The sequence below is a fragment of the Onychostruthus taczanowskii genome, unplaced genomic scaffold, assembly GCF_017590055.1.
Source record: "Onychostruthus taczanowskii isolate IOZ18803 unplaced genomic scaffold, ASM1759005v1 scaffold322, whole genome shotgun sequence".
Lineage (NCBI taxonomy): Eukaryota > Metazoa > Chordata > Aves > Passeriformes > Passeridae > Onychostruthus > Onychostruthus taczanowskii.
The window spans coordinates 12,876-38,113 of record NW_024500595.1 but is presented as its reverse complement, the minus strand read 5'-3'; the positions used below and the strand labels follow the sequence as shown (position 1 = coordinate 38,113).

At 60.6% G+C, this 25,238-nt stretch overlaps 1 protein-coding gene across 2 annotated transcripts in view; it reads left to right on the top strand.

The window, feature by feature from the left end:
* TET3 (tet methylcytosine dioxygenase 3) overlaps positions 1-23,240 on the top strand; it is a 23,676-nt gene extending 436 nt beyond the window's left edge. Inside the window, exons 1-10 of one of the 2 annotated variants that reach the window (XM_041410511.1) lie at positions 264-1,047; positions 11,249-13,475; positions 15,681-15,771; positions 16,078-16,171; positions 16,578-16,786; positions 17,868-18,018; positions 18,364-18,453; positions 18,545-18,682; positions 19,020-19,356; positions 19,674-23,240. In XM_041410511.1, coding sequence (XP_041266445.1) covers positions 1,030-1,047; positions 11,249-13,475; positions 15,681-15,771; positions 16,078-16,171; positions 16,578-16,786; positions 17,868-18,018; positions 18,364-18,453; positions 18,545-18,682; positions 19,020-19,356; positions 19,674-21,409 — 5,091 coding nt within the window. In that variant the 5' untranslated portion in view covers positions 264-1,029 and the 3' untranslated portion in view covers positions 21,410-23,240. Of the gene's footprint in view, positions 1-263; positions 1,048-11,248; positions 13,476-15,680; positions 15,772-16,077; positions 16,172-16,577; positions 16,787-17,867; positions 18,019-18,363; positions 18,454-18,544; positions 18,683-19,019; positions 19,357-19,673 lie in introns of those variants that run through there. The other variant, XM_041410512.1, reaches the window with a different exon arrangement.
* The last annotated feature ends 1,998 nt before the right edge of the window (positions 23,241-25,238 follow it).

The window sequence follows — 25,238 nt, the reverse complement described above, 5'->3', positions numbered from 1 at the left end:
CCCCCCCCCCCCCCCCCGCGGTGTTGGCGGCCCCGCGGGGCCGAGAGGACAAAGCGGCGGGGCCTGGGGAGGGCCCCGCGCCCCCACCCCCGTTTTGGGGCTGTTTTCCTTCTTTTATCCCTTTAATTTCCCTCCAGCATCGCTTCGTGGTGTGGGGGGGGGAAAGGTGGGGGCGGTGGATACGGGCAGGAGGGCGATAAACCTTAAGGTGCACCCCCCCCACTCCCGCCCCCCCATATCGTTAATTCCCCCGCGTGCTTTTTCGCCTTTATTAATCATTATTTCTATTAACCCATCCCGGCCGTCCCCCGAAATGTGCTGAGCTCAGAGGTGCGGCGGGGGGGCGGGGGGGGATGCGAACAAGGGCGATGAGGCTCCCCGCCGTGACGTCACCGTGACGTCACCCGGGCCGGTGGCAGCTGTCATCCCTCGCCGTGACGAAGTCCCGGGGTCCGGCGCGGGCACCCCCCCGCTTTCCGTCACGGCAGGACGGAGGTGGGCAAAAAAAACAGCTGCTTCTCCTCAGGGGGGGTCTCACTCACCCGCCCAGGCGGTGATTTTGGTTATCCCGGCGCGGTTTGGCGCTTTTGGCATCCCGAGCGGCTGCTGGTGGCTCCAAGGGACGTCGCCGAGGTCACGGTGGGAGAGCGTTGCCAAAAACCGAAGTTGGGAGCCGGCGGCGAGCGGCTCTTTTTTGGCACCACGTGTTTTCGCAGGGGACGGGGATGCTGCTTCGCATCTCGCGGCCGGCGCGTGCGCCCGCCAACGCCGGAGCTGCCTCCGGATGCTGTGCAAAAAAAAAAAAAAAACCCAAAAAAAACCCCAAAAATCAGAAATCCTAGCTAGAGCCGGTGGCAGGTGCCGGGGCGGTGGGTTGTGCCGGGATGCCGTGAGCCCCGAGGTTGCATCATGCTGGGAAGGGCTGGGCAGAGTCCTCCCGGTTGTTATGGTGGCCCCATAAAAGAGCCCCGCTCTTGGCCTTTGGCACCTCGTTAGCTGGGACGAGGTTTGCTTTTCGGATTGCCCGACATGGACTCTTTCTGGAAGGTAATTAAGGGGGGAAAGGGGGCTCTGGTGGGGTCCCCAGCATTCTGGCCTTTCCTTTGAGGGGCTTTGCTGGCCCGGCTGGGAGTGGGGATGGCAAAGTGGTGGCACGATGGCTCTGGGACACGTGGTTGTGCTTCGGGTCTGTGTCCCAAAAAGCCCTTGCTGGGGTGTTCCTGGTGCTGGCACACTGGGGGTGAGCTGTCCCCATGGCACTGGGGTCCCCAGTCCTTGTCCCCATGGCGCCAGGGTCCTTGGTCCTGGTTCTGCATGTGCTGCAGTCCCCAGTTATTGTCCCCATGGCATCAAGGTCCCCAGTCCCCTTCCTGCACGTGCCCAGTTCTTGTCCTCCTGGCGTCCCTGGTGCTCTGTCTGCATGTGCTGGGGTGCCTGCTCCCTGTCTCCGTGCCTTTGGGATATTCAGACTGCTCCCTGCGTGTTCCTGTGTTCCCAGTCTCCATTCCCACACTGTCGGGGTCCCTGGTCCTCGCTGGGATCCCCGGTCCCCATCCGTGTGACATCGGCGTGCTCTGTCCCCTGCCCGTGTGTGCCAGGGTGCCCTGTCCCCGTGGCAGTGTGTGTCCCTGTCCCCACGGCCTTGGGGTTCCCTGTGGGAGTCTCCCAGTCCCTGTTCCTGCTGCATCAGGCTCCTTGGTTCCCTGTTTGTGCGTGCCAGTGTCCCCATCCCTATGGCAGCAGTGTCCCTTGTCCCCCACCTGTGCAAGCTTGGCTCCCTGCTCCCTGTTCCTGCAGCTGGCATCCGTGATCCCTTCCTGCCTGTGCAGGGTCCCTTGTCCCCATTCCCATTCCCCTGGGGTCCCTTCCTGACTCTGCAGGGTCCCTTGTCCCCATCCCCATGTCATTGGGGTCCCTTCCTGCCTGTGCAGGGTCCCTTGTCCCCATTTGCTCAGGGTGTCCCCTCAAAGGGATGTCCTGAAGGGACCAGCACCAAACCCAGTGTCCCTGTCCCCTCGCTGTCCCCACTGTGGACAAGGGAGGTGCCCCCAAATCCCTGCTGGGGACACCCCCTGCTCCCTCCCGTGCCAGCGCTTTAATCTCGGTGCTCTGAGCTCTGTGTAGAAGGGTGCCAGACCGTTTGTGAGGATGAAAGAGCTTTTTTTATTTATCCCCCGCTCCCCGGGCCGGCATCCAAGGGGAGATGAAATGAAACGGGAAGAGGCTGGAGGTGAAACAGCTGCGATGGGCCCCGTCCCCGCTCCACATCTGCCCGCCACACCACTGCCAGCCCTGCAAACCCAGCTCAGCCCCTCTGCTCCTCTGTCCCGGGGCCAAAATCCCCTTTTCCTGGGCTGGGATTTGCAGGGCTGTCGGAGGGAGCCGGGGACAATGCAGCGTGTTTGTTTGCTACAGCTAAAATGGCAGTTCTTAAGGGGAAAAAAAGAGAGCGAGAGCCAAGTGCTTCTGCACATCCAGTCGCCGCATCTTTTGATTAAATGAGATTTTGCTGTCGAAGGGGGGAGCTGGGGACCACGAGCTCCTGAGCCTGCAGTTCCCATCACAGCCAAACGAGGGGAAAAAAAAATTCTGAGCCACCCTGAGCCCTGAAAATGCTGTTTAAAAAAAAAAAAAAAAAAAAGATTGGAGCAAGTTGTAAATGCTGCAGTTGTCAGCGTGGAGGCCGTGGGGTGGCCGGAGGGTTTGTCACCAGCAGGGCTGGTGGCACAGTCTGCTCTGCTTCTCAGGCTGGCTGGAAAGGGTGGAGAAACATCCCAGGAGCTGGGATGGAGCAGGGAATGTGGGGCAGGATGAGTGAGGGGCTCCAGAGGTGGAGCAAGATGAGTGAGGGGCTCCAAAGGAACCCACTGGTGTTGCAATTAAAACCTCTGCACTTAAGGCCATTGCATTGAAGCCACTGCAGTTAAAGCTCAGGGCCTAAACCCGCACCAATTAACGCCATTGCAATTAAAGGCCCGGCACTTAATTAACCCCATGGCTGCACCAGCCCTGGTGGCAGTGCCGGCTTCTCCCAGCTGTGCCAGGCGTCTCCGTGAGCCTCCCTGGTTGGGATGGTTGGTGTTGGAGCACACTGGGAGCAGCCTGTCTGCCCTCTGGATTGCCCTCGGGATCACGTTGGGATCACCCTGGGAGCACGGCTGCCCTCTGGATCACACTGGGATCACACTGGGATCACACTGGGACTGCACTGGGATCACCCTGGGATCCCACTGGGATCATGCCTGCCCTTGGATCTCCCTGCTCCCCCCTGGATCACACTGGGATCACACTGGGACTGCACTGGGATCACACTGGGATCCCACTGGGATCACGCCTGCCCTTGGATCTCCCTGTTCCCCCTGGATCCCGCTGGGATCACGCCTGCCCTTGGATCTCCCTGTTCCCCCTGGATCCCGCTGGGATCACGCCTGCCCTTGGATCTCCCCGCCTCCCCGTGGCTGGCGCGGCCGGCCGAGCACGCTGCCTGCCCGCACATGGCTTTTTTTAGGTTTACAAACACCACGGCCCCGTGCACGCGCCGCTTCCCCCTCCTTCCTTCCCCGTGAGTCACCGGCCCCGGCACCGGCTTTCCCCCGTGCTGCTGCTGACCCCAGCAAGGTGCGGGGAAAAAAGGCAAAACCAGATTTCGTTTCGCTGTTCTTTCGCCGTTCGGCGTTTTCCCCCCCGTGGTGCTGCTGACCCCAGCGAGGGGGGAAAAGAAAAAAAAAAAGGCAAAACCAGATTTCATTTTTCTGTTCTTTCACCGTTCCCGTTTCCTCTCTTGGCGAGCGAGATGGGGAGGATGAGGGTGGCTGCCATCCCGGCTCGTGGGTGGTCTGCGGTGAGGTGTTTTTGGAGAGGACCACGGCGTGGTTGGAGGGTGGGAAGGGTTGAACGTCCCCGGCTTCCCCTCACCCTTTGTTGGTCGTGTTTCTGTGGTGTCGGATTTGAGGCGATGCCGATCGCTGTGGTTTTGGGGATGGCTGAGAAGAAGCCGGTGAGACCCCAGAATTTTGGCAGAGGTGTTGGCAAAAGACTCCTGGGGGCCCGGCAGTGGAGATGCCAAACCCCCGCGCTGAGCTCATCGGCTGAGGTGGCCCCGGTGACTCAGCAGAGCCCGCGCTGACTCAGCGGCCCCAGCCCCCGGCGAGGCACTGGGATAGCGGGAGAGCTTGAAATTTTTGGGTAGAAAAAGGGATTTCTTTGTACAGCGTGCCGCAGTTTGCTGATGCCGTGCTGCCAACACATTTTCCTGCCCGGGCACCTTCCTCCAGCTTTGGGAAAGGGGTTTCATCCGAAGGGGCAGCGTCTCCTGCCTGCCACGAGATGCTTTTCCCCACGGGGAGCGGGTCGTGGCGGTGAAACCAGCTGTGGGTTTGGCAGGGGAGGCGTTTTCCCTGCTGCCAGGTGGGGCAGGGCCCGGCTCCCACTCATCTCCCAGCTCCTGCCCGCCGGCCGTCGCGCCAACGACCTGCCCGTGCTTGCCAGGTGGGAGGGCGGCGGCACACGTGGTTCTCCTCCTCCTCCTCCTCCTCCTCCTCCTCCTCCTCTGCCGAAGGTCGGGCTGTGCGCGGTGTGAGGAGCCCCACGTCCCGGGGAGGGGGGGCACGGCAGCATCCCCCAGGTATGACAGGATGGGCGTGACCTGGAGGGGACCTGAGCACCCATGGGTGCTGGCTGGCACATCCCTGACTTGCACCTGGGGACTGGGGCGGGCACAGCAGCATCCCCCAGGTATGACAGGATGGGCGTGACCTGGAGGGGACCTGAGCACCCATGGGTGCTGGCTGGCACATCCCTGACTTGCAGCTAGGGACCAGGAGGGTGCAGGGATTCCTCCTCTGTTCAAAGCCTTGGAAACTGGGGTGCAGTTTGGTCAGTGCGTGGCTGTGGAAAACCTTTCCTCCTCGCTCCTCCAAATCTGGCTTTTCCCCCTGATTTGTAGTGCAAAGCAGTTGGTGGGGTGGAAATGCCCCGAGGGGGGGCTCTGGGGGCTGGAGTGGCTGGGAGGGGATGGAGCCTTGTCCTGGGGGAAGTGCTGTGAAATTGGGCTGGAGTGGGATGGGAAGTGCAGCTGGGCCAGGTGGCAGGTGAGGAGAGGCCTCAGGCCTTCCCCACACAGCTCATGTGCTTCCACTTCCTTCCCATATGGGTCCTCATCCTTCCCTGTCCCTGTCTCCTTCCTTCTGTCCCCCTTCCTATTCTTCCCTTTGTTTCTCCTCCTCCCCATCCCCATCTTCCTTTTCTATCCCCCCTTCCCCTCCTTGCCTGTCCCCTTTCTCCCATTCCTCCTTCCCCTTCCTTCCCTTTTTCACCTTTGTCCCCATTTCTCTTCATTCCCTTCTTCTCCTTCCCCATCCCCTTCTTTCCCTTCTCCTTCCCCTTGCCTTTCTCCGTCATCTCCTTCCCCTCATCTCCTTCCTCTTTGCCTTCATCTCCTTCCCCATATTCTCCTTACACTTCCCTCTTCCTCTTTGCCTTCCTCTGCCTTCCTCCCCTTCCCCTTTTCCTTCTCCCCTTCCTCTTCCCCTCCTCTCCATCCCTGCTTTCCCTTCCCCGGGGTCGGAGCAGGCACGGTGATTCAGCCTTGCCAAGCCAGCCCCGGTGCCAATCTGGGAGCCGGCACGAGGGCAGCCAGCTGTGTTTAAGGAAAAAACCGCTTCGAGAAACAAAAATAGTCCCACGGGTTGGTTTTTTTTTTTCCCCCTCCTTTTTTTCCCTTTTCAAGAGCTCGGCTCCCGGCCGGGGCCAGCAGCTGTGCCGTGCCAAGCCTTTCCCCGTGCCCGCGCCAACTGGCGGCTCCCGGCTGGGCTCGGCGCCGCGCTGGGAAGGCGCAGCGTGCTGGGAGCACACGCCGTGGCCTGGCCGCGGGGATCGGCTGCCCAAAAACTGCTCTGCTGGGAGCGGCCACTGGGAGCAGCTGCTGAGGCAGTGCTGAGCATCCCCGAGTGCCCCTGTGCCGGGTGTCCTGCTGTGAGTGTCCCTGCTCCGTGTCCCTGTGCCGGGTGTCCTGCTCCGAGTGTCCCTGCTCCGTGTCCCTGTCCCGAGTGTCCTGCTCTGAGTGTCCCTGCTCCGTGCCCCTGTCCCGAGTGTCCTGCTCCGAGTGTCCCTGCTCCGTGTCCCTGTGCCGGGTGTCCTGCTCCGAGTGTCCCTGCTCCGTGTCCCTGTCCCGAGTGTCCTGCTCCGAGTGTCCCTGCTCCTGCTTTTCCTGCTCTTTGTCCCTGCTCCGTGTCCCTGCTCTGAGTTTCCCTGCTCCAAATGTCCCTGCTCCTGGTTTTCCTGCTGTGTGTCCCTGCTCTGAGTGTCCCTTCTCCATGTGTGCCTGTCCCAAATGTCTCTCCTCCAAGTGTCCCTGCTCCACGTCCCTGCCCCAAGTGTCCTGACCCCAAGCATCTTCACTCCAAGCATCCCCCCCCAAACATTCCAATCCTAAGCATTCCTGCTTCAAACGTCCCTTGCTGAGCGCTCCTGATCCCAAAATCCTCACCCCAAACACCCCAACCCCAAGCATCCCCACTCCTGAGCGTTCCCACCCTGAGCCTCCATTCCCCAGCCATCCTGACCCCAAAGATCCCCACCTCAAACATCCCTTCCAAAAGGGAAAACACTTTTCCTGGGGGAAACGAGGTAGTTGGAGGTGGGAACAAATCTCTTTTCCACCTTGAAAAAAATCCTCCATCTCCCTTGGAAGCCCCCGGTACCGATGGGAATGGGACTATATCACATTCCAGCTCGTCATACCCCAAAGGAGGAGGCAAAGGGGGTGCAGTGGTTGCTGGGGTGGAAGGGGTCGTGGCCATGGGGGTCTCCAGGGACCGGAGTAGGGCAGAGCCGTGCTTCCCGCAGCGGAAATCGGCTCAGCTCCCTCGCTTACTCCGGCTTTTCTCCGGGCTAAATGAGGACAGGAGCGGCTCAGCCCCGGCGCCGGGGTCAGCCGGGGCCACGGAATCAGCTCGGGAAACAGGGCGGGAGAGGGGCGGGACTGCGGCGGGGGGACCCGGGGGGACCCGGGGGGGACCCGGGGGGACCCGGGGGGACCCGGGGGCTCTCACTCGGCACTCGGCCTTCCCACATTTCCTTGAATTCCCCTTCTCAGGGGCGGCGAGTTGGATTTAGGTCATCTGCTCCTCCGCGGCCTGCCTGCTGCTTCTCCTTTCCCTTCATCTCCTTCCCGTCATCGCCTTCCTCTTTGCCTTAATCTCCTTCCCCGTGTTTTCCTTCCACTCCCCTGTTCTCCTTCCTCTTTCCCTTCCTCTGCCTCCTCCCCTTCCTCTTCCCCTCTCTCGGGGTCTGGTGGTGCTCCCAGGAGCGTGGTGTGATCCCAGCAGCATTCCCGTCCCTGGCACAGCCCCTTCGCTTGTTATTGTCGTGTCTGCAGCGCTCAGGGCTTCCCCCGGCCGTGCCCCAAAGCCACCATCCCAACGGAGGAGGATCCCCGGGGTGGGTGCCAGAGGAGGAAAACCACAATCCGAGCGCCGGGGCTGGCCGGGCTCCACCGCAGCGGGGCCAGCAGCCAAAGCTCCCTCTTGGCCGGCCCGTGCCGCCGGCTGGCAGCGGCTCCCGCTGACCTCCCGGCCGTGCCCTCGCTGCAGCCCTGGCACACGGTGTCCCCTGAGCCACCCCGGTGTCCCCAGAGCCACCCCAATGCCCCCTGAGCCACCCCGGTGTCCCCAGAGCCACCCCGGTGCCGCTGAGAAGGGCCCAGCATTGCCAGCGAGCTTCCTCTGGCCCCCAGATTCTCCACTTTTATTCAAATTGTGTGGTTTTTGCACGGGATGGCACCAAGCTGTGTGTGTGTGCTCCGTTCTCTGCAGCTCCTGACCCGGTTGGCTCCTGCCAAGGGGTTTAACAAACTCCCAGACATTTATTTTGGGGGATCTTTGGGGAATTCCCTGGTGTGGGGAAGCAGGTGGTTTTGGGAGGATGAGGGATTTAAACTCCATTTCCCTGCTGGCTTCGGGTGGGTTTGGTTTGTTTTTTGTAGCAGCAAAAAGAGTTGAAAGGAATAATTTGAAAAAGTGGAAAGGGGGAAAAATAAAGGCAGAAAAGCGGGTTTGGAACTTAGGATGGATGGATGTATGGATGGATGGATGGGTGGATGGATGGATGATGGATGGATGGATGGTTGATGGATGGATGTATGGATGGATGGATGGGTGGATGGATGGATGGATGGATGTATGGATGGATGGATGGATGGAGGGATGGATGATGGATGTATGGATGGATGATGGATGGATGGATGGAGGGAGGGATGGATGGATGGAGAGATGTATGATGGATGGATGGAAGGATGATGGATGGAGGGAGGGATGGATGATGGATGGAGGGATCCATCCATCATGCATCCATCCATCTGGCCATCCCTCCATCCAGCTGTCTGGCCGTCCATCCGTCCGTCCATCCCTCCATCTGTCTGTCTATCCGTCCATCCCTCCATCCAGCTGTCTGGCCGTCCATCCGTCTGTCCATCCCTCCATCTGTCTGTCCATCCGTCCATCCCTCCATCCATCCATCCATCCATCCATCCATCCATCCATCCATCCATCCATCCATCCATCAGTCCATCCCTCCCTCCCTCCGTCTGTCCATCCATCCATCTGTCCATCCCTCCCTCCCTCCCTCCTCCTGTCCGTCCATCCGTCCATCCCTCCGTCCGTCCGTACGTGCGCGCGGCGCCGGCGCTAATGGCTCCTGCAGCTGCTTTGGCGGTGGGCGGGGAGGGCCGGGGCTCCCGCGGCCCCGCTCGCTCTTTCCTCCCGCGGACGGTGCCGGTGCCGCCGCCGCCTCCCGCCCCTGCACCCGTAAGTGCCGCCCGGCCGGAGGCGTCCCCGGGCCCGCACCGTGCCCCCGCAGCCGCGCTCGCTGCGCTCCGAGCGGCTCCGCACCGTTCCCAGGGAGCGCAGCCCAGGCTGGAACCGCTCCAAGCCGGGCTCAGCCTGTGTGTGGTTGATTTTTTTTTTTCTCCCTTCTGTTTAAGGCATTTAAACTTGGGGGGGATTTAAAAAGGGAGGAAAAAGGGATTAAAAAAAAAAAAAAAAGTTTTGCTCGCGGGGATTTTTTCCGCTTTTGTAGCGCCCGGAGGATGCAGAAGGGGATGTGCAGGAGCAGCCGGGTTAACCCCAACCATATCGCTTGATTTTCTCTTTATTTTAATTTATTTCCTCCCCTCCCCAGCTTTTATCCTTTCTCGGGTTGAATGGAAGGAGGTTCGGGAGCTTCGGGCAGGCAGAACTTTTTCCGAGGAAAATAAGCTGAGGGCAGAGGAATTGGTGCCCAAGGCAGCGAGGGGAGATTGCTGCGGGTGCAGCCGGGATGGGGAGGGGGGATCGATTTTGGGGAGAAGCTGCGGGGTCTTAACATCTCCCAGCCAGCAGGGCCAGGAACAAAAGGAGCTGGATGGGACAGCCAGGAAAAAATTTGCTTTTTAAATGTATATGTAGGTATATATGTGTATGTGAAGGTTTTTCCTCCGCTGAATTGGGGAAGGTCGTGGCTTTCGGGTTAACCCTTTAGGAGCAGCGGGGGATGTTTGCTCCGTCCTTTAGTTCACACAATGAACTATTTTCCTACATTCCTAGCCCGGTTCCATAACCCAGTTTATGGGCTGGAGCAGCCCAAGGTGCCTCCCTGGCCCTGCGGCTGATTTTTGGGGCTTCCCCTGCCCTTTCCCAGCAGGTTTTCCCCTGGGCAAACCCTCGGGGCGGCTCCCCACCAGGAGCAGAACAGGTTTGCCATCATTTCCCTGGGCTGGCGACCCTTGGGGCACCGGCGCGTCCCCCGGAGCCCCTGAGAGGGGGAGCTCGGGGCGTTTATCTCCCCGGCGCTTGGGAAAATCCCCTTTGGCTGGGCAGGAGGAGGAGGAGGAGGAAGGACGGGCGAGGCCGTTCCCTGCTGGGTTTGCAAAGGAGAGCGGAGGCGTGCTGTCCCCACCCTGCCCGGCTGCGCTTTCTCCCCGGACCTGCCGGACCGGTCCCATCGCCCCGAAGGCGCCGGAGCCCCTCTAAAACACCTCTGAAAACATCACGGGGTGATGCCGTACCAGCACTGTGACGCCCTGGGGGATTTCTCCGCTGGGGAAAAGGGGTTTTTTTGGAAAGAGTCGTGCTGGGAGTGGTTCCTTCGAGGTTTCGCCGGAGTCAGCAGCCATTCTTATCTCTCCAGCGTGGCGTTCTTATCTCTGCAGCGTGGCTCTGCTCACGCTCTCACAGCCAAGGGTGAAGGACTCTGCGCCGAAGCCGTGGTGCCTGAAGGGTTAAAGCAGCCACGCACGGACACTTTGAGCACTCGGAGCCATAATTTTGTATTTAACTTTGTATTTAACTCTGTATTTCGGCTCTCCCCGCGAATCTGAGCTGCGGATCCTTCCCACGGGCTGCTGGCGGCCCCGTCCAGAGGCAGGAAGCTCTGCCCACAGCCTCTGCTTGCTTTGGCATGGTTTTTCCAGTGAACTCTGCTGTATTTTTAGCTTGCCGGAAGCTCCCCCTGCTTATCAGCAAACGGCTCAGTGCGCTGCCAGCACCGAAATCCCCAGTGGGACAGCACCACAGAGACCACAATGACCCTCCCCATCCCTGGCAGAACCCCTCGGGGGGTCTATCCCAGGGTGTCCAGCCCGGTCCCCAAGTGCCACCACCCGGCGTTGGCGTGGCCGGGTGTGTTCGGTGTGTGCCTGGCGCGGCCCCGGCGCTGCCGGCAGCTCTGGCCGGCCGTGTTGATACAGACGCTGGGTTATTTGAGGTGAAACAGCCCCTGGCACCGGCGTAGCCAACTCGGCGGCTTCCTGCCGTGCCGCGGCCCCCGGCGAAGGACGGCTGCTCCGGCCGGGATGTTTGCTCCTGGCACAGCTCCAAAACCCCCCTCTCCTCCTTGTGCTGCTGCCTTCAGTGCGGGCAAACTGTGGCACCGCAGGCAGGGACACCCTGCCCGTCCCACGGCGTGCGCGGTGCCCTCGGCGGGTGGTGGAAATCCCAAACGGTCCTGTGAGTGATTTCGAAAGCGGGTGCCGGGGTGGGGACGTGGGTGGCACGGTGGAAAGTGGCTGCCCTCCGAGCCAAGCCGAGCTGCTCCTCACTCGGCCAGCCGGGCAGAACCCGCGTGGCTTTGCCGGTGGCACTTCCTCGCGTGGCTCATCTGCGTCTTCATCCCCCTGGTCACAAAATGAGATGGGGAAAGGGGAACTAAAGGAAACAGAAGGGAAAAATTAGCGTTGGAGATGCTCACGTCTCTTCTCTGTCCCTCCTCACAGACAGGTTCGGCGGGCAACGCGGTTGATGGACGCAGCAGAAGCCAAATGGAAGAAGGGCCAATTAATTATGTGGAAGAAAGGCGGCTGAAGGAGGGCAGCGGGCTCAGCCTGGTGAATGGGGGCCGGCCGGAGGCGGGGGGTACCGTGCTGATGGAGCCCAGCGGGTGGTCGCCGGGTCAGCCGCCCACCACTGGCAAAGCCCACTTGGAAGACGTCCGGAACCTGGTGGCCTTCTCAGCGGTGGCCGAAGCCGTTTCCTCCTACCGGCTCCCACCGCCGGGCTCGCCGTCGCTGCTGTACGAGAAGTTCGACTCGGAGATGAGCCGGGGCGGGCTGGGCACGGCGGACGGGGTGCCGCGAGGAGAGGACCTGCACGCCCTCAAGGCCGCCCTGGCTTTGGCCAAGCACGGTGTGAAGCCCCCCAACTGCAACTGCGACGGTCCCGAATGCCCCGACTACCTGGAATGGCTGGAGCAGAAGATCAAGACGGCTCTCGGAGAAGAGCCGGCGTCGCCTCGGCCCCGCGCCGCCGCCGTCCCCCCGCCTCCTCCCCCTGAAGGTGCTATCGACCCCCAGCCGGTGCCTGAGGCTGCCGAGCCGTGCCCGCCCGACAGCCTCCCCTTTTCCCAGAGCGCGTTGACCATCGCCAAGGAGAAGAACATCAGCCTGCAGACCGCCATAGCCATCGAAGCCCTCACGCAGCTCTCGGCCGCCCTGCCCCAGCCCGCGGGCGATGGGCAGCCCCCGCCGCCGCCGCCCCCCGCCGTCCCCTTCGGCCCCGGCCCCCTCGGCCCGCCGGGGGCCGCGTGGCAGCGAGGGGACGAGCCCCGTTACCCGCCCGAGCCGGGAGCAGCACCTGAGCCATTTTTCGGCGCGGCGCCTCCGCGGGGGAACTTCGCGGCCACGTGGGGGCTGGAGGCCGAGGGGGCAGCGGGGGCTGGAGACCCCATGGCAGAGCTGGAGCAGCTGCTGGGTAATGCTGACGACTACATCAAGGCGGCTTTCAAGAGACCCGAAGCGACGGCCGGCAAAATGACAGCTCCCAAAGCAGAACCCCCCGAGCGAGCACCCAGCAAAGAAGCACCGGGTGGCCCCCGCTTGCCGCCAGCACCGCAGGAGCCTGACCTGCACAAGAAGACGCAGCTGGTCCTGCAGCAGCATCTCCACCACAAGCGCAGCCTCTTCCTCGAGCAAAGCCTGGCGGCGGCGGCGACGCCCCCGGACCGGCCGAGCAGCTGGTGGGCTCCCGGCGCCCCCGCCGCGCCCCCCAAGCCCTTCGAAAAGCAGCCCAAAGAGAAGAAGAAGAAAACGCCGCCCGAAAAGCCCCCGCCGGCCAAACCTCTCCGCAAGCAAGTGCAGATCAAGAAGGCGAAGCAGAAGGACTCGCAGCCGCTCTTCCCTCCCCTCTGGCAGATCAGCCTGGAGGGGTTTCGGGCGCCCGCCGAACCCCCCGCCGAACCCCCCGCCGAAGAGATGCAAACGGAGCCGCCGCCGCCGGCCTTCCCGCACCAGCCTCTTGCACTACCCCAGCCCGCCGCATGCCCCCCGCCACCAAACCCCCTGGACGGCGTCCCCCCGGCTTCCGACTCTCAGGAAAGGGGTGCCCCCGGGGGGGGCCCCCAAATTCACTCGGCGCCGGCGGGCTCGACTGGCTCGGAGGAAGCGCCGGCTGCCCCCCCGCCGGCCAGCTCGGCTCCCATCATGGTGGATGACAAGCTGGAAGAGCTCATCCGACAATTTGAAGCCGAATTTGGGGAGAATTTCAACCTGCCGCCCCCCGAGACGCCTGCCCCGCTCGCCCCCGGGGCTGCCGAGCTGCCGGGGGGGCCAGCACCAGCCCCGCAAGGGTCCCCCACCGCGGCCACCGCCGCGGCCGCCGCCGCCCCGGCTCCCAGCAGCGCTCCCCAAGCCGGACCCAAAAGCATCTCTCCAGGGAAGGGGCCGCTGTCAGAGCCACCCTTCACTGCCCGCTCCCCCAAACAGATCAAAATCGAGTCTTCTGGTGCTATCACCGTGGTGTCTACCACGTGTTTTTACTCTGAGGAAAGCCAAAACCCAGACGTGGACGACGTCGACAGAACACCCACCAAGGACGAGGTGCCGCTGACGCCGACCCTGAGCGGCTTCTTGGAGTCTCCGCTGAAATACCTGGACACGCCGACCAAAAGCCTCCTGGACACCCCTGCCAAGAGGGCACAGGCTGAGTTCCCCACCTGTGACTGCGTTGGTGAGCCAGCAGCCGTGCTGGGGAGTGGTGGGGAGGGTGGCAGAGGTGGCTTTGCAGGGTGGGGTCGACCTGGGAAGGTAACGGAAGCCGTGGCATCAGCAAAGCCCTGATTTGTGGGGAGGAAAGGCCCTCACGTGGTGAAACCCTGGTGCTGTGGAGCTCCCTTTTGCTTTCTCTTCTCCTCTCTTGTTTTTACGGTTGGGTGGAAATGGCTGTGTCACCACGGGGGTGGCACTGGTGTCACTGGCTGTGCTGGGGTTGGGGGTTGGATGAGCAGCAAAACCAAAGGGCTGTTGGGTTTTTCTCCTGTTTAACCTTAACCAGCTGAATCCCCTGAATCCATGGTGGTCCCAGTGTCCAAACCCACCTAAACTCCCTCTCACCTGGTTGTTCATGGTGTTTTCAGCCAAATTAGCTGGTTCAGGTTGCTTTGAGTAACCCAGACTTTGGTTTGATGCTTGTGCTTATCACTGGAGAAATACTTGCTGCTGGGATGCTGCCTTGTTCACTGGCCAGTCCCACCAGGATGCATTGAAAAATCATCAAACTCTTGGATTTGTGTGGTTTTTTTGTGGTTATTTTTGGTGTGCATTGGCATTTGTTAGACTTTGCAGCAAGTGCTAGAGAATTCCTACCCAGTCCTTCCAGTCCACCTCCATCCGAGCGTGGGGAGCTGGGTATTCCCTCCCCAAAATTTAGAGTGGACGTGTGTGCTCCCCTGGCAGCAACAGGGTGAGGATTTGGGGGCATCCAGCTGGAAAAACAACCCCCCCAGTGCTGGGAGAGGATGCCCTGGGCTAAGCACGGGCTGCACTTTATTAGTGGGGCTTATGATTATTTATTTATTTGCTTGTGAATGGCAGCAGGAATGAGCCCAAACTCCATGGAGAGGAGGGAAAGCTTTCCTGAAGCCACTCAAACCCAACCTCAGAGTTTGCCAGGAAAGGATTTGTTTAGGGGCTGGGAGAGGGGGGATTCCTCCCCTTCCCCTTCTCTGTTTTCTCAAGAAAAAGCTGTGGGAGAAAGAAATGCAGCAGGAAAGGGCTTGCTGTTTTATTGGGCGCGGGAGCTGTTGGAGGCTGTAATAAAATGAGCTTTTTCCAAGCATCCCATATTGATCCCTGTCTGGACAGCTGCAGCCCAGCTGAGCCTGGCTTTCTCCTCAGCCTGGCTCCCGGCCAGCTGGACATGATGGGAATGAAAATCAGGGTGGTGAGAGCAGAGGGATGCAAAGACAGACCAGCCCTTGGCTGCCCTGTGGTGCAGGACACATCCCAGCTGGTGGTTTTGGAACATCCCCGTGTGCTGGGGCTGTTTGGGGCATCCATCACGTCCCACCCCTGAAAGCCCCCAGGGGTTTGCTGTGTGCAGGGCTGTGTCCCAGTGTCCTTCTCCTGCAGCTCCAGGATCCTCTTCTTGATGCCCCAGGATCCTCCTGCAGTTCCAGCATCCAACTCCTGTAGCTCCAGGATCCTTTCCTTGCAGCCCCAGGATCCTCTTCTTGCAGCCCCCAAGATCCTCCTGTAGTCCAAATCCTTCTCCCATAGCCCAAACCCTTTTCCTGTAGCCTGAATTCTTCTCCCATAGCCCAAATCCTCCTTCTGTAGCCCAAATCCTTCCCCTGCAGCCCAAACCCTTCTCCTGTAGCCCCCTTATCCTCCTGTCTCTCCCCCATGCAGCAGCTCCTTCCTCACATGGGCTCAGCCAGCTCAGGGCATCCCATGAGCACCCCCAAATCCTTAGGGAAAGCCTGAAGCAGGCTGGAAGAGCTTCCTGTCCCCAAAATCATCCCATGATGGCACATCCAGCTGGGCTGGTGCCCGTGAGAGGTCCTGGACAGGAACCCTGGGTGGGAGCAGGGTGAGGAGGGGGTTTGGAATCTCCATCTCCCACCCAGCAGAGCTGCAGTGGTCAGACCAGATTCCCTGGATGGAGCTGTGGTCAGTGCCAGGGTGCTTCCAAGGGGGAGGCTCCTCAGGGGGGTTTTGGGTCCCAAAAAGGGGTGGGTGTTGATGGGTGAGGGTTCTCCAGCAGCGTTTCAGTGCTGGCAGAATCCTCCAGAGCAGGAATGAGGAGCTGCTGTTAACAAACCCTTGATTTTTGGTGCCAAACTGCTCAGTTTGAGGGGATTTGAATGTTTGGAATCCTTCAGGGCAGCTGGCAAAGGTGCAAACCCCAAATCTCTTGTTCCTCTCCTGTCTGCAGAGCAAATCGTGGAGAAGGATGAGGGGCCCTATTACACCCACCTGGGCTCGGGGCCCACCGTGGCCTCCATCCGGGAGCTCATGGAGGAGAGGTAAGAGCCCCTCACAGGGCTGGGGTCCTGTCAGGGGAGTGGGGAGAGTGACTGGGGTCCTGTCAGGGGAGTGGGGAGAGTGACTGGGGTCCTGTCAGGGGAGTGGGGAGAGTGACTGGGGTCCTGTCAGGGGAGTGGGAACTTGGAAGAGTGAGTGGCGTCCTGTTGAGAGAGGAGTGCTTGAGAGGGTGAGTGAGGTCCTGAGAGGGAAGTGAGGATTTGTGAGGGTGCCCGGGGGCTCCTGAGGGGCCCGTGAAGGTGAGTGGGACTGTGTTTGGTGTGGGGCTGACAGCTGTACCCCGGCAGGTACGGTGAGAAGGGCAAGGCCATCCGCATCGAGAAGGTCATCTACACGGGCAAGGAGGGCAAGAGCTCCCGGGGCTGCCCCATCGCCAAGTGGGTGAGTGCCTCTCATCCCCAGGTTGTCCCCTCCGTGCCTGGCCACCAGCAGGTCCCTCTGGTGAGGGACCATCTCCCACCCAGCAGAGCCCAGTGGGAGCTGTGGGGAGCAGGGTGAGGAGGATGAGGAGGGGGTTTGGAGTCTGAATCTCCCACCCAGCAGAGCTGCAGCTCCACCATGGCCGGGGGAGGGATGCTGGATTTATGGCTGGCAAGGAGGAATTGAAGGAACCTCACTCACATCAACCCTCAGGGAAACCCCTTGGGGCTCCCCACACTCGGCACCTGGGAATGGTGTGTCCAGTGCCAGCAGCTCCTTCTGGCACGGGCTCAGCCAGCTCAGGGCACCCCAGGACTTGTGTGATTCCCCACCTCGGAAGGTCTGAGCCGGCCCCTCTCGCTCGCAGGTGATCCGCAGACACAACCAGGAGGAGAAGCTGCTGTGCCTGGTGCGGCACCGCGCCGGCCACCACTGCCAGAACGCCGTCATCATCATCCTCATCCTGGCCTGGGAGGGCATCCCCCGCACGCTGGGGGACACGCTCTACCAGGAGCTCACCGACACCCTCACCAAGTACGGCAACCCCACCAGCCGCCGCTGCGGCCTCAACGACGAGTGAGTCCCACCGGCAGCGCGCCCCGGGCGGGGAGGCGGGGTGGGAACGGGTACGGGAACAGGATACGGGATATGGGGTATGGGATATGGAGTACAGGATATGGGGTACAGGATACAGGGTGTGGGAGTGGGGTATGGGAAAGAGATGTGGGCATGGGGTACGGGATACAGGGTGTGGAAATGGGGTACAGGAATGGGGTATAGGAATGGGGTGTGGGATATGGGGTGTGGGAACAGGGTGTGGGAAAGAGATGTGGGAACAGGGTACAGGAACACAGTGTGGGAACGGGGCATGGGAATAGGACTTGTGTGATTCCCCACCTCGGAAGGTCTGAGCCGGCCCCTCTCGCTCGCAGGTGATCCGCAGACACAACCAGGAGGAGAAGCTGCTGTGCCTGGTGCGGCACCGCGCCGGCCACCACTGCCAGAACGCCGTCATCATCATCCTCATCCTGGCCTGGGAGGGCATCCCCCGCACGCTGGGGGACACGCTCTACCAGGAGCTCACCGACACCCTCACCAAGTACGGCAACCCCACCAGCCGCCGCTGCGGCCTCAACGACGAGTGAGTCCCACCGGCAGCGCGCCCCGGGCGGGGAGGCGGGGTGGGAACGGGTACGGGAACAGGATACGGGATATGGGGTATGGGATATGGAGTACAGGATATGGGGTACAGGATACGGGGTGTGGGAACGGGGTATGGGAATGGGGTATAGGAATGGGGTGTGTGATATGGGGTGCGGGATATGGGGTGTGGGAACAGGATGTGGGAAAGAGATGTGGGAACAGGGTACAGGAACACGGTGTGGGAACGGGGTGCAGGAACGGGGCATGGGAATGGGATGTGGAAATGGGATGCGGGAACAGGATGCGGGAATGGGATGCGGGAATGGGATGTGGGAATGGGATGTGGGAACGGGATGCGGGAATGGGATGCGGGAATGGGATGCGGGAACGGGATGTGGGAATGGGATGTGGGAATGGGATGCGGGAATGGGATGCGGGGCTCCCTCCCGTTCCCAGAGCTGCCGTCACTGCCCTGCACCGGCGGCTGACGCTCCCACGCCATGTCCCCCCCCAGCCGGACCTGCGCGTGCCAAGGCAAGGACCCCAACACCTGCGGTGCTTCCTTCTCCTTCGGCTGCTCCTGGAGCATGTACTTCAATGGCTGCAAATACGCCCGCAGCAAAACGCCCCGCAAGTTCAGGCTGGTGGGAGACAACCCCAAAGAGGTGGGTGATGGAGGTGGAGCGGGGGCAGCACCAGTGGGGTGGTGGTTTGGAGTTCCATTCCTGTCAGGACTCTGAAAATAGGATTCCTTGTGGGGTTTTTTATGGGCTAGAGATGAGGAAAGGAAAGGTGGCACGAATGCCACCTTTCTCTGTAGAAATCCCAGAAGACAGTGAGGCTGGAGCTTGAACGGCCAAATCCTCACAAGGAATTTAATCACATGTTTTGTGCCATGGTGGATATCGTGGGAAGGGTTGGCTGCCATGTGGTGTCTGTGGGCTCTGTCCCCAATTCCATCCCTGCTGCCAAAACCCCTCGGTAACATCCTCCTCTTTTCCCTTCCACAGGAAGAGCTGCTCCGGAGAAGCTTTCAGGACTTGGCCACCGAGGTTGCTCCACTTTACAAGAGGCTGGCGCCGCAAGCCTACCAAAACCAGGTCCTGCTCATCCCAGCCCTTGGCACACAGCTGGAATGGTGTGGGGTGGTGCCGTTGGGGGATTTTGGGTAACCAGCTCCTCCTTCCACAGGTCACCAACGAGGATGTAGCCATCGACTGCCGGCTGGGCTTGAAGGAGGGGAGGCCGTTTTCGGGGGTGACTGCGTGCATGGACTTCTGTGCTCACGCTCACAAGGACCAGCACAACCTCTACAACGGCTGCACCGTGGTAAGCAGGCACACAGCAGGGCTTTTCAAGATGCTCCCCCTAATTTGGGATGCTCCTTTTTGAGGGGCTCCATCCCCAGTCCCAACCTCGTGACTCCAGGTGTTTGGTGTGGGCACACCTCACATGAGCTGCTCAGGTCTAACAGGGACCAGCATCTACTTCTGTCCAACCCAAACCCCATGGGAGGTTTCCAAATACCAGCTGGGGACCAGAGCAGGCTGGGGGGATGCCAGGCTGGTGTGGCTTCACATCAGTGTGGGGAAGAAGTGTGAGGTTTGGCTCGTCCAGCACGGGCCGCATCCTTCAGCATCCCACTGACAGCGCCTGCTCTGGCCAGGTCTGCACACTGACGAAGGAAGACAATCGTGTGGTGGGGAAAATTCCTGAAGATGAGCAGCTGCACGTCCTCCCCCTCTACAAGATGTCCAGCACAGATGAGTTTGGCAGCGAGGAGAACCAAAACGCCAAGGTGGGCAGCGGGGCCATCCAGGTGCTCACGTCCTTCCCCCGCGAGGTCCGCAAGCTGCCCGAGCCTGCCAAGTCCTGCCGGCAACGGCAGCTGGAAGCCAGGAGAGCTGCTGCCGAGAGGAAGAAGCTGCAGAAGGAGAAGCTGATGACGCCAGAGAAGATCAAGCAGGAAGCGCTCGAGCTCCCCACGCTCCAGCCAAATGCAGGTAACGGGGGCAGAGGTGAGGTCCTGCCACCCCGAGCCACCCGGAAAGCGCGTGAGGGGGTAGGGGTGTGGTTGGGGACTCTTTTGGGCCGCTGTGTTGTGGTGCTGGATGGCATCTCTGTGCCACCTGGGTTTTCACAAAGGTGCGAATCGATGCCGGTGCGCCAGGTGATGGCAGCTGATGCCAACCTCTGCGGCTGGCTGGCAAACCTATCACCATGGGATTTCTGAGTCTGGCCAGCTGTTTTGGGGTCCTGGTTCCCCTCCGGTGGCTCCCTTGGCTGGCAGGTCACGGGGGCTGTGTGTGCTGTCCCACAGGTATGGCGTTGAAAGGCGGGATACCCCCGCAGCCGCTGAAACCTTCCATCAAGGTGGAACCCCAGAGCCATTACAACGCCTTCAAGTACAACGGCAACGCCGTGGTGGAGAGCTACTCGGTGCTGGGCAGCTGCCGGCCCTCCGACCCGTACAGCATGAACAGTGTTTACTCTTACCATTCCTACTATGCACAGCCCAATCTGCCTTCCGTGAACGGGTTTCACTCCAAGTTCGCGCTTCCCTCCTTCGGGTATTACGGCTTTTCCAGCAACCACGTGTTCCCCTCACAGTTTCTCAATTACGGGGCGCCCGAGAGGAGTGGGAGCAGCTGGGTCAGCAACGGCTACGAGAAGAAGCCCGACGTCTCAGCGCTGCAGGAGAACCTCAACCACACCTACGGGAACACCAATTTCCCCGAGCCCATCCCGCACAGCGTGCGGAGCAAAAACCATCACCAGCGCACCTACGAGCGAGCCAACCGCTACGCCAGCCAGCAGAAAGCGGCTGCGGCAACGCCCGGGGCGCACAGGACTAGCTCGGGCTCGGAGGAGGCACCGGCGTTTGCACAGAACTGTTTTGGCAGCAGGCCCATCAAGCAGGAGCCTCCAGACCCCCCGCCCGCCATCGAGCCCCTCCCCAGCGCTGCGGCCGTGCCCGGCGCTGGTTTAACGCTGCCGGCCGTCCCTGCGCACGGCACGGCGCCGGAGCAGCGGTGGAGCCCCTTCAAGGCGCCCCGGGGCACAGCTTCCCCTGAGAGGACTAGCACAGCTGAGGGCTCGTGGAGCGCGCTGGCGCCGGGCTCGGGCGGGCGGGAGAAGCTGAGCGCCTTCGATGCCGCCGTGCGCTTGCCACCACCTGAGAAGCAGTGGTCCAATGTCCTGGCTGGAGAGACGGCGGCGGCGGCGGCAGGCTCGGGCTTGCTGCCGAAATCGTGGAGCCCCTGCAAGCTGGGGGAGACGGCGCTGGCGGGCACGGGCACCCCGGGCCTGCTGGGGTCGCTGGGGTTCAGCTCGGCTCTGCCAGGGCTCCCCAGCTTCCCCGAGGAGCCGTGGGGCTCCGTGAAGGTGGAGGAGCAGAGGACACCAGCACCCAGCCTGGGGCTGCCGGAGAAGCCGTGGGAGGCAGCAGTGGGTGAGAAGGGGGTGGCAGGGCCCCACCAGGAGAAGCCATGGGACCCCTTTGGCCTGGAGGAGGATCTGCCGGAGAAGGCAGTGAAGGAGGAAGAGGAAGAGGAGGAGGAAGAGGAGGAGGAAGAGGAAGAGGAGTGGTCAGACAGTGAGCACAACTTCCTGGATGAGAACATCGGCGGCGTGGCCGTGGCGCCCGCCCACGGCTCCATCCTCATCGAGTGTGCCCGCCGCGAGCTCCACGCCACCACCCCGCTGAAGAAACCCAACCGCTGCCACCCCACCCGCATCTCCCTCGTCTTCTACCAACACAAGAACTTGAACCAGCCCAACCACGGCCTGGCGCTGTGGGAGGCCAAGGTGAAGCAGCTGGCGGAGCGGGCTCGGGCCCGGCAGGAGGAGGCGGCGCGTCTGGGGCTGCCGCCGGACGCCAAAGCCTTTGCCAAGAAGCGCAAGTGGGGCGGCGCGTTGGCGACCGAGGCGCCCAGCAAGGAGAGGAGGGACTCGGTCCCCACGCGGCAGGCGGTGGCAATCCCCACCAACTCTGCCATCACTGTGTCCTCCTACGCCTACACCAAGGTGACGGGCCCCTACAGCCGCTGGATCTGAGACCAAGGCGACCGCCATGGCCCCATCTTACCTCAACCCTCGGCAGCGCCGCAGCCCGGCGTTGCTTCGTGGTGCTTTCTCCTCGGGCATGGGGGAGAAGAAAACAAAAGTAAATAGACGAAACCGAAGCGAAACACAACAACCACAAAAAACATAAAAAAAAATCCAACCCATAGGAAACGAACCCAACGCGCGTGCTTGGGAGCAGCGGAGCCGGCGCGGGCTCACGCCGTCGGAGAGCTGCGCCCGGGGAGGAGTTGGCAAAGCAAGCAAAACTTGGTTAAAAAACCCAAGAGGAACGATGCTGTTTGATGATTTTAGGTAATCTCATATTTATATCTCCATGTTTTTTAATCTAGCCTCGGATGAATTTCCTAGTGTCCTTTCGCAAGGAGAGGTTTTTAATTCCACTTAAAATGGCCTGTTTGTTGGATTTGATTTGATTTTGTTTTTTACTCCGATGACAACGACGAAGCCGATCTTCGAAAGAGAAGCCAACATCGAAAAACCACCCTAATCATGAATCCAAACCAACTTGAACACCAAACCAGCTCAAAGGCAAGAGGTGACTCCCTCCAGCTCCGCCGCGTGGGGGCTGGTGGGACCGTGTGCTTTACTGTCAGCCAGACACGCTGAACATCCAATTATTTTTATTCCAAGGACCTAAAAATACCAATTTTGCAGCTTGAGGAGACCTTTCTCACCGCGAGCGAGCGGGCCATCCTGGGATGGCGCGTCTCCGCCCGGCTCCTTGCCTCTGGCGGGATCGGCTCTGCCGCCGCGGAGCAAAACCGGCGTCTCTCCTGGCGCCGGAGACCTCAGGACACGTCCGGGCTGGGGAACGCCGCTGCCGGGGGGCCACGCTCGGGCTCGGACTTGGGGCTTCTTCGCCCACGGCCTCCGGGGCGAGCGGCAGCGGCGGCGTCTCCGTAGGAGCCGACGGGACAAAAACAGAAGAAAAAAAAGAAAAAAAAAAAAATTACAAAGAACAGGAAAAAAACACAAACCAACCCCAAACTGTGAATAGCGAGTGTTGCTCTCTGTACATCACTGTTGCTAAAGTCTGGTGCTTTCCGTCTCCGGGGGACTTTCTCCGTGCAATCGGCTCCGGGAAGAGCGAATCCCAAGACTTGGCTGGCCAAAACCCCGCCGGGTCCGCCTTCCCCGCCGGTGCCGGCGAGCCGCGGCCAACGCCGCCGGGGCTCGGTGCTCTTTTCTCTCCCCGGGTGCCATCCCTCCTTCCTACGGATCACCGTTCTTCCCTCAAAAAAACAAACACAAAACCCCAACCCAACCAATAACCCAGCAACGACGACAACCGCGTGGTGCTTTTCGAACACTCTCAGTCGAGACTTCCCGCCCGGCGCCGGGACGGACGGAGCGCGGCCGAGCTGCCCCGCGGCTCGCCGGGAGCGCGGCGTGGCCGGAGCCGGGGGCCGGCGTCCCCGGGGCGGGGTCGTTGCTTTTGCACTTTGAGGTGCCTTTTGGAGAGCCAGCGAGGCAGCGCCGACGCCGTCGCCGTGCGGGATCACCTCGTGTTTACCGTCACCCTTCTTCCCCCCATCGGGCACGGATCAGCAGGATCTCGGTAAAACAGCCTGAACATTGACGTGGTCTGATTTTAAACCTGTAAATAGGGAAAGAAATTTTTTTAAAAGCACTTTCACCTAGATTTAAAAAAAAAAAAAAAAAAAAAAAAAAAGAATGAAAGCGAAACTTAAAAAAGCAAACAACTCCCCTCTTTCCTCTCCCCCCACTCCCCCCAACTTGAAGCAGTATGTTTTAAACAAGATTATCGTGGGAGAACTGTAAATACTGGCAGAATATTTAACATGCTTTGTCCGTCCTTCATCATTAATGAATTTTTTTTTTGTTTTGTTTTTTATTTTTTTGTTCGTTTTTTAACCGTAATCTGTAAAGTCGCGTATATTTGACAAGGAAACTCAACGAGCTATTCCCGCTTTTCTTAGAAATACCCAATAGCATATCAGGATTGTAAGAGTCAGATTTTAGGGACGTGCCGGGGACCCGCCGTGTCGCCGTGGTTCGGAACGCGGAGCGGGGACGATCCGGGGCCGGGTTCGGGTGCCGGCCCTGTTGTTGTCACCCGGGGTCTCTGGCTGGCGTGACGGGGGTGCCTTGGAGGAGAAGGAGCGTTGGGAGAAGGCGATGGTCCGTGTAACCTGTCTAAGTCCTGCTTCCTCGGAGGTTTTTCGGTGCAGGGAGGGGTCGGTCCGGCGCGGCGGGTTCAGCCCGGGAGAGCGGGGAGCTGCCGGCGCCGCGGGTCGGGGAGCGAGAACTGCTGCAGTCTCAACGTTTTTACACTACATAAACTTTGTCTAACCTACCTCAACTCTCAGTCATTACGAATTCGCACGCTTCAGACTTCTACACAAACTCGAAATCTATGCACAGCTCTTTACCCCTTGCTGCTGAGAGGCTGTTTCCAAGCAAAATCTTTTCCCTTTACCCGTCCCGGCGGCCGCGCTCGTCCCGCCCGTGCCGAAGCCGCGGGGGTCGCGGAGCTTGGGGTGGGGGGGAGGGATGTTTTTAACGAGTGGGATGTGGGGACCTGGTTTTGCAGCAGGTCATGGCCACAATGGTGCTAGAACAACAGCCGTGGTGGAAACCCCAGGGAGGGCTCGGCGCGGGGAGCCCCGACCGGCTCCTCCGTCCCGCTTTGGTTTTTCTGGCCACGGTGCTTCGCCTCGGGCAGGAAACGGGGGATGCAATTTGGGTCCCCCTCCATCTCGATGCTCTCGGGATGAGGCGTGGGAAGGAGAAGGAAACCAGAATCCCTGAGGTGCCTCAATTGCTGATTTTTCCTTTTAATACTGGAGTACGCTTTGTGGGCTCTATAAGGCATATTTTTATTAAATGAAATCTTGTAATACAAACGGTGCTATGGTGTTTTAACAAACTGTATCACGCTTCTGCCTGATTCCATCTCGCTGAGGTGCTACTAATGTATATATCAAATTAAGGAACCAAGATAAAAAAAAAAAAAAACAAAAAAAACAAAATTTAAGCAATGTCGTTGAGAAGGAAGTTTACTTTTCCGGAGCGACAGCTCGAGGCGTGCCGGGAGCCGGTTGGGTTTATGCAAGCTGAAAGAGGCGCCGCGTCCGAGGCGTGCCGCCGGCCGGGGTCGTGGTGGAGCCGTTCCCTGCGGGTCCGGGGCGGGTGTGGTCCCGGGATGAGGTGCTACAGGTGATGTCCAGGTGCAGGGCTCAGCCAGGTGTCCGCAGTGCTCGGCCAGGTGTGTGGTCATGGTGCTTGGCCGTAGTGCCTGGACAGGTGTTGTGGCCATGGTGCTTGGCTAGGGTGCTCGGCCAGGTGTGTGGTCATGGTGCTTGGCCGTAGTGCCTGGACAGGTGTTGTGGCCATGGTGCTTGGCTAGGGTGCTCGGCCAGGTGTGTGGTCATGGTGCTTGGCCGTAGTGCCTGGACAGGTGTTGTGGCCATGGTGCTTGGCTAGGGTGCTCGGCCAGGTGTGTGGTCATGGTGCTTGGCCGTAGTGCCTGGAAAGGTGTTGTCGCCATGGTGCTTGGATAGGGTGCTCGGCCAGGGGTGTGGTCATGGTGCTTGGCCACAGTGCTTGGACAGGCTACTTGGACGTGGAGTGTGGACATAAGTGCTCGGACATGGCCGCACGTGGTGGCTGTGGTGCTCAGACGTGGTGCTCGGTCACACATCGTAGACGTGGTGCTTGGACTCGGTGCTCAGGCTCAAGGCTCGGCCACAGGTCATGGACATAGCGTGGTCATGGACGTGGTGCTCGGTCGTGATGCTCGGCCACAGGTCATGGACATGGCGTGGTCATGGACGTG